The 8099-nt window shown below is 47.4% G+C and overlaps 1 protein-coding gene across 1 annotated transcript; it reads left to right on the top strand.

Moving 5' to 3' along the window:
- Positions 1–1094: 1094 nt before the first annotated feature.
- Positions 1095–7515, top strand: Vsx1 (visual system homeobox 1). Its single transcript, XM_005072549.3, has 5 exons — positions 1095–1552; positions 3448–3526; positions 3766–3889; positions 4887–5064; positions 6191–7515. The coding sequence occupies exons 1-5, from the start codon at positions 1123–1125 to the stop codon at positions 6478–6480; spliced, it is 1101 nt and encodes a 366-aa protein (XP_005072606.1). The 5' UTR covers positions 1095–1122; the 3' UTR covers positions 6481–7515.
- The last annotated feature ends 584 nt before the right edge of the window (positions 7516–8099 follow it).

Below are 8099 nucleotides of genomic sequence, written 5' to 3'. Positions count from 1 at the left end.
CCTCACACAGCGAAGACAGCAAGGGAGACTTGTTGTTCAGGGCTCTGACCCGGTCCCACACTGAGGAAGTCGCGAGCAGCGCCATGTCCTGTAGGTCTCCAAAAGCTGCGGCTTCTGTCTGGGCGATTTTGAGAACCGCAGGAGAGCAGGGTCGCTCGAGAGGATGAGTGTCTGGGCGGAGTCTGAGTGGCTTGCTCACTTGTTTTAATTAGTCCTAATTTCAACAAATATGAAATTCCTATGTGCCAATCAGGTTGTCTTTGGATAGTCATAAAACCGGACGGTGATTTGTTAGTCTCAGTGAGGAGTTCCGATAGATGGACCTGTTTAATCCACGCTCCCCACCCATTTAGGATTGCTGAATCAAATACTGGTACATTGTTATACTAAAACAATATCCATTGCTTATGGGAAATTAAAATTTCACTGGGCTGCGTGTATTTTTGTTAATCCTGGCCACGGTTTTAGCCCTCATAGTCCACATCTGCCTCTCCTCTCTCCATCGCCTTTCGAAGCTCCTGCGATTTTGTGAATTTGTTGCATTCTACTGTTTGCCTGGAGGGAGAGGGACCGGCCTTGAGTTAAAAGCAAAATGTCAGCGGTTCTTTCGTTCAGGGATTTTCAGCCTGAGCGCTGGAGCTGAAGGGGCTGCCGACGCGGTTTGGGTAGTAGTGAGGGGAGTGTGGTTGGGAACCCGCCCGAAGTATTACAGGAGAGTGGGGCGTGTGCCCGGTTCTGGAAGGCCCGGAGTGTCCAGAAGGGAGACCCATCAGGATGTGGGACTTGTGGGTTTCAGGGGGGTGGGCAGACAACGCGGCCCTTGTTGCTCACTTTTCCTCTTCTCCCAGAACATGGGGGTGGGGAGGGTAAGGGACAGCTGGAGAGAGAAAAGAGGTGACGAGGAGGATCGCAGTCGGGAGGCCGACGACTCAGGGGAGGGGAGCTGGTGGCCTCTGCACCTCTGGTGGGAGCCTGGATGCGCCTGCTCCCTGCTGATTGGCGCTTTCTGGGCCGTCTTGATCTTACGGACAGCCTCCCCAGCATAAAAAAGCATCGCCCCAGCTAGCCTCCTTTGCACAGGTGACCAAGAGGGGCTCAGCTTCTCTCTCTTGGCCGAGAAGCATGACTGGACGGGACGGGCATTCGGATGGGCTGTCTAGGAGTAGAGCCCTGGCTCCGGGCTGTCCTCCCACCGGCTCTCGCCTTCGAAGCTTCGCCATCAACGACCTGCTGGGCTTGGAAGGCGACTTGCCAACTCCGGCGGGGCCCGGGTTAGGAACCAGCTGTGAAGCTTCAGAGGAGGCCGCAGGCCCAGGGCCAGGACTCTGCGGTTCCTGCCCTGCGCGCGGGGCTCTCCCGCTGGGGCTGGGCCTCCTCTGCGGCTTCGGGGCGCAACCCTCCTCCGCGGCCGCTGCTCGTGCGCGCTGCCTGCTCCTCGCCGATCTGAGGCTTCTGCCGCCCGCTGGACCCGAACCTGCGGTCGCCCAGACCCGGGTCTGCCCGCCACCTGCGCTCGGCAGCCAGCAGCGCAGCGAGAGCGTCTCCACGTCGGGTAATTAGGCAAAGCTTCCCGACCCTAGTGCTCGAAAGGTCCAGAAGCACCTGGATAATGCTTGGTCGCCCTTCGAGACACTTTAGATCTTGGGAGGTTGGAATCGCGAGGGGAGCCCAGTCCGACAGGGGGATCTGCTGTGCCTCCTGCCATAGCTGGTCTCCAAACCTCAGCCTCTCCTGCCTAGCCTTATTCCCGCAGGCGGTGGGGACAACCGCCATGGGTTCCGATGGACCCTGTGTCCAGACAAGCAGGCGCCTTTCTCTCAGCGCTTTGAGAGGCAAATGGTCAGGAAGACCGGGGTCTGTCTCGCATATCCTTAAGGTAGACTCAGCCGAACTGTTTTAGAGGGCTGGGTGTCAGCGGGAACTCTTGGTCTCTCTCTCCGGGTGCTAAGAAGGCAGTCCTGGGTCTCCAGCCTCTGTCTCTCTTCCTATCACCTTCTTCCCAATACAGGCAAGTGAGAGAAGCTATCCGTCCAACTCATGTTTTGTTCGGACTCCACCTATTTTCCTCAGGGGGGAAAAAGTTTCGATTGTGGGGAAAAGAGAAGGAACCTAAGATATTCATTCCTCAGTGCAAGAAACTAGGTTGGCGATGTGAGAGGGAGGGGAGAGAATTATGCAAAAAATCGCCGACCTAGTGAAACACTGTCCGGCAGAGCAACCGACTAGGTAGGTAGAGTGGAGTCTGAGGAGCAAAGGGGCCAATCTCTGGGGCTCTCTACGGAAAACCGACTTTATCGCATAGTCCTGGCCTCTCCGTAGGATGAAAGGAAACCCTCTGTTTGTTGTGTCATTAAAATCCAAAGGACTATCTTCATTGGGTGGCTTCTTTTCAGAATATTAAAGAAAGGAAAAAATGCAAGTAAATTTTATTTTGCAAGGGCGGTTCCTTCAGAAATACCATCATTTGACTGATGAGAAATTCTGTGGCCTTAAGAGAAAAAAGAAATGGTTGGCATAGATTTAAATACTAGATTGCCAACCCAATACACGCAAATATTATCCTTTCTGTGTAATCATTATAAAATGATTATGCTTTGGGGATATTAAGTTTTCCAAACTGACGGAGTGTTTTATATCTGCTGCAAGTCTTAGTAGCCACTGTTCAAGCATTTTCTCACCCCAAGTGTCCAATGGCTTCCAGACACTCTGTAGGAAAATGCAGAATATTGTAATTCAAGCATGCTGTTTTGTGGTGATATCATTGAAATAGAGACAAACTGATGTACTTTCATTGCTTTTTCTTTACTCATTAAAATATTTTGGGGCAATTCTGTTTTTGAATGACGAATCTGATAATAATTTGGATTCTAGCCTTCCTTACCCTGAGATCTTTTGCTGTGTTGAATATGGGTAGACAACTGCACAGTTGAATGGTATTGTTTCCAGGGGAAGCTATACACCATGAGAACATGTGTGTCATGCATTCATAAGCTTCCTGGGCTGTGTCTCCAGAATGGGTGCATCAGTTCTGACAAAGATTCTGGTGTCACAAATCATGCCTCTCAGAAATGTCCACATGGGCATTGACGGGAGGCGGGAGGCGACTGGAGCATGGTGGTCTATCAGCTGTGGAACTCTGGTAGCCAAGTAGCATTGGCTTTAAAGAAAGTGAAATTTGGGTTCCAGCTTCATCACTGCAACTTGGCCTTTTGATCTGGCAGGGCAATGATACCAGCTGCCTTTATGTTTTACTTTATGAGGAATAGTTGAAATAATGCGGACAGTGTCTGGAATGTGGGAGTTGCTCTCTTTGCTTGTGTGTATCAGTAAGCACAGTCTTAAGAGATGCACAATGTTAACCCTCACATTAAAATATGGCAAAATATATAGCCCAGAATATAGCCAAATTTTTCACATTTTCAGAGAGTTATCTTCTTGTACCAACAGATGGGGACAGTCCATCTGAAGAAAAGAGTGACCTGAAGATGTCCCCTACCCCGGGCAAGAGGAAGAAGCGGAGGCACAGGTATGGGTCCAGGCTTCTCTGCCTGTCTTGGTGGACACAACCCCACTGTCTTTGAGAACAGTGTCTGAGAATGTATAGAGAGTCAGGGTAGTGAGCATCACATAGCCATTTGCAAAGACGACCCACAATTCCCAGGAGGCTGCAGGGAAATCTCCACAAATCTAAAGACATGGTTTGGTGGGTTTGTAACTGGGTTTTTATCTCTGGAAAATTTCATGTGTATTTCTGGCTCTCTGCAGGACAGTTTTCACTGCCCATCAGCTGGAAGAGCTGGAGAAGGCATTTGGTGAGGCTCACTACCCTGACGTGTATGCCCGGGAGATGTTGGCTGTGAAAACAGAGCTCCCCGAAGACCGGATACAGGTGTCTAGTGGTGTCCTTCCTCTCCTCTAAAGACACTTCAGAGGACATTCCCCCACACAGTGAACAGCCCATAGCCACTCAGAACAGCCCAGGATGGTCCTCTTCACTCGAGAACGGAGAGTGACTTAGTTAAAGATGCCGACAGCTCTGGCCTTCGCGCCTTTCTTTCTTCTATCATTGTCTTTAACCTATGCTCAACTATTGTGCAGTTGTGAGTTGGATCCCTGGAACCCACTTGGTAGGAGAGCACTGATTCTTGTAAAATTTTCTCTGGCATCCATATACGTGCTGTGTCACACCAACTTCTACAGTCACGCACACAAAATTAATAAAAATGATGTTTCAAAAGAAATCACTCAATTGTATGTTGAACTAGAAAACTGAATATCAGCAAAAGTGTTTGGCTCTGGTCTTTAGTTCTTAAAGAAATCACCAGATGCATACAGCTTGAGTAGGTGTCACGTGGTGCTGTCTGTGTGTCAGAGAGTATCCATCCTGAAAGTTCTCCTGTGCTGGCAAATGTGCTTTGTTGGAAGAGTTGCCAGTGACCTGCTGCCCTAAGCTTCAGGTTATCTTGTATTGTTTAGATTAATGTACTTTTCTTCAGGAGAAATAGCAGCAATCCCTCAGTCTAAGATTTGAAGGGGCCAAGGGGCCGTTGCCCCTGCAGACATCCTAAACAGGAAAACCAGGAAACGCCGTGGGCAGCCCCTTCATATAAACACACTGCAGGAAAGAGTCCTTCTCATCCCTTATTTTCCGCTTTCTGACTTCTTAGAAAACTTCACAGGAAGCGACTCCTGTCTCATCCTCATGATGCTGTGTCCTTGCAGGTTTGGAGGGCTGCTGTCATGCTGGTCTTCAGGCCTGTGGGTGGGGAACGGGCCCTTTGTTTGTAGACTCAGAGTCCTGGGGCATGTCATGCACGCTCCTCCAGGCATCCCTTTTCATAGTGTCTTTTCTTGAGCCTTTCGGACTCCCCTCTGCCTCTAACCAGGTCTGGTTCCAGAACCGGAGAGCCAAGTGGCGTAAGCGAGAGAAGCGCTGGGGTGGCAGCAGCGTGATGGCTGAGTACGGGCTCTATGGGGCCATGGTGCGCCACTGCATTCCACTGCCAGATTCTGTGCTCAACTCAGTGGACAGCCTGCAGGGCTCCTGTGCGCCCTGGCTTCTCGGTAAGCCAGGCTAAGAACAAGACCAGAGAGTTGGGTGGGGACCTTACAATGCGTTTACAAGAGCAAAGCAGGAGAGGTCTCAGATTTAGGCCCAGTTTGGACTCTAATTTGTCTTTCATTCCTAGCCTTAAATTTTCGTTGGAACTGTGGAGGCAGTGTGTGGGATAGTCCTCATAGGCTACTCACATTGGTCAATATGTATTCAAAACTTATGAATAGAGAGACATGCCTTGTGTTTGATACATATTTTCAAAGTGGTGAATGCTACTAGACAGTTTATAAACTACACGGTTTAGAGAGCAAGGTTTATAGGGCCATGCAGAGTAGAGACAATCTAGAGCATTCCCTTCTGTTGGCACCGCTGAAGTAATAGGTCAGGGCTTGGTTCTGATTTAACAAACCTGCCCTAGGGTAGTACCTCTACTGGTGAGGTCAAGCCCTTTCTGGTGCCCTTACCCTTGACTGATCTCTTTGGGTTCAGAGTTCAGAGGCCTGAGTCATAAGATGATCACTACCAGAAAATTAGTTAGGTGGCTCATAGTGGTATTTTAAGTTGGAAAGTTCAGCAAACATTTTCCGGTTAGGTACTGTGCCGAGAACCTGCGATACGCCCTGACTTTGCCTAAGGACCAAAGAGATTAGAAGTAATGCCCCACAAATGGGGGTCCTTGCTGGCATGGGACTTCAGTCACACAAGCAAGTGGGTTTTGTGCTGAACTAGGGCACTTTGTTATTCAAACAAATGTGAAGTTACTGTGTCACCCAACAAAGCAATTTTGCAGGAGTGACAGCTTGTGGATAGGGTCTTCTAAACCCTAATGTTGGGAGTTAACTACCGCTCTTTATAGGCTCTAGAGGAACACTGACAAGAAAATTTTAGAGATAGAAAGAATAGTGGTAAGAAAGGAATGCGCTTGCTTGCTGAATTTAAAGATATTTTTTGAGCCTGGTATGGTAGCACATGCCTTTGATCTGAGTACCTGGGATATAGAGGCAGGTGGATCTCTGTGAGTTTGAGGTCAGCCTGTTCTACATAGCAAGATCCAGGACAGTCAGAACTACATAGACAGACCCTGCCTCAAAACAAAACAAAGCAATTTTTTTGTTGTTTGTTTTTATTTTTCAGGAATGCATAAAAAGTCTTCAGGGATGAGGAAATCAGAAAGTGAAGACAAGTTAGGACTCTGGGGTTTTGACCACCTCAAGGAAGGTGCTAATAAGGGTCAGGATGGACCTGGAAAAGGCCCAGACAAAACAATTCTGGACCCTGAGGACAGCGTGGAAGATGTGGCCATTGACCTGTCCAGCTCTTCCAGGCAGGAGACCAAGAAAATGCCCCTGGAGTCCAGTGCTCAGGGATGTTCCCATGACCCAGGGCTGCAGGTGTTCCAGCCCCCAAAAGTGGAAGCCTCATGAGACCAACAGATCGCTTCCTCCAAAAATTGGAAACAGTTTTTGGAGAGAAAATTGGTCTAAGACAAATACCTCCAGTTTGATTTCCTTCCTGAAACATCTGGATAAATGATAATTGAAGGCAAGTTTCATTTAATTCTAGAATGGAGAACATTTCGTACAACCTGTTGAATCAGTCAAGCTGGTCTAAAATTTTGTTTCTTCTTTGTAGAACCTGAGCAGGGAAGACTTGAAGTTCAAAGATGGGATGGGGTATAATTTAGCTCAATTGAAAGTACACACAAAAGCCTGGGGTCAATCCCTAGCACCACATAAACTAGATGTGGTAGTGCACACCTGTAATCCCAGTACTCGGAAGGTGGAAACAAGGGTTCAGATGTTTAAGACCATCCAGGTTGAGGTCAAGCTGGGCTATACAAGACCTGAGATAGATAGATAGATAGATAGATAGATAGATAAATAGATAGATAGATAGATATTATTACCACCTGTATCGTTTGAGATGTGATTCAATCATTAAGAGGGCTCTCCACTCCAAGTTGGAGCTTTTGGTTTGGCTTAATGAGACCGGGTCTTGCTGTACAGCCCAGGTTAGCTTCAATTTTGTCATCTCTTGCCTCAGCCTCTCCAATGCTGGGGTTGCAGTGTGAATATAATTATTTTACATTCCTAGGAGTTTCTAAACAGATGAATGAATGAATGAATGAATGAATGAATGAATGCTATATCACCTTTCCTTGAACTGGGTCTTAGACATTCTCATTTTCATGGTAGGCAGTAATTTTGAATTCTGAGTGTTAATTGCTAGGCCTTGAATATTCAATGCATAGACAGCAAAGAAGGCCATACTCCCTTCCTCTGAAATCACCTGGAGACATGTTTAGACAATTGTTAAATATCTGGAGACTGAAGATCAGACCTGATTTCTTGGTCCTTTTGGATTAATGTTTGGAAGCACTTTAGTGACTTGAATTAATGAATGTTTTCTTTCCTGTATTTCCTTTGCTGTTTATTTATTATTTAAAAATAAATGTGTGGTGTTTCTGACTCAAGACTATTTGCTGGTTCCTAGATGGGCTCTCCCCTCATGTCCGTTTCTTAGGCAGGGAGCATGAACAGCAGGCTGTCTTTCAGGCTCCTGTGGAGATTTCTGTAGGGCAGTGGCCCTGGCTGAGTCACCTTTTGGAGCACATTGTCTGAGAAAGGGTTCTCTGTTTTGGGCAGCTTCCTCTGCAAATTATGTCATGAATCCATCAGCTTGGGTACACACACACACACACACACATATGCACTCATACACACAGAGACACACATACACTCTCTTACACTCACACACACTCACACACAGAGAGACAGACACACACACACATGCACACACTCACACACACACAAACATATACACACATACTCTCACAATACACTCACACATATCCCATCTCTTCAGGTGAGAAAACAGGAGGTTTCTTCCTTTGAGCTATATTTATCCATGTTAGTTGTATAGTGTTGTAAATATTGAATACTACTGATTCCAGGCTATGGAATAAATAAATCTTCTCATTTTGATTTATTCTGGCTGTTACTGATCCTGGCTGAGTCCTGGGACTGAATCTTAGTGAAACTGG

Source organism: Mesocricetus auratus, unplaced genomic scaffold (assembly GCF_017639785.1).
Source record: "Mesocricetus auratus isolate SY011 unplaced genomic scaffold, BCM_Maur_2.0 Super-Scaffold_100004, whole genome shotgun sequence".
In the NCBI taxonomy this organism is placed as follows: Eukaryota; Metazoa; Chordata; class Mammalia; order Rodentia; family Cricetidae; genus Mesocricetus; species Mesocricetus auratus.
This window is presented reverse-complemented; position numbering and strand designations above follow the sequence as displayed.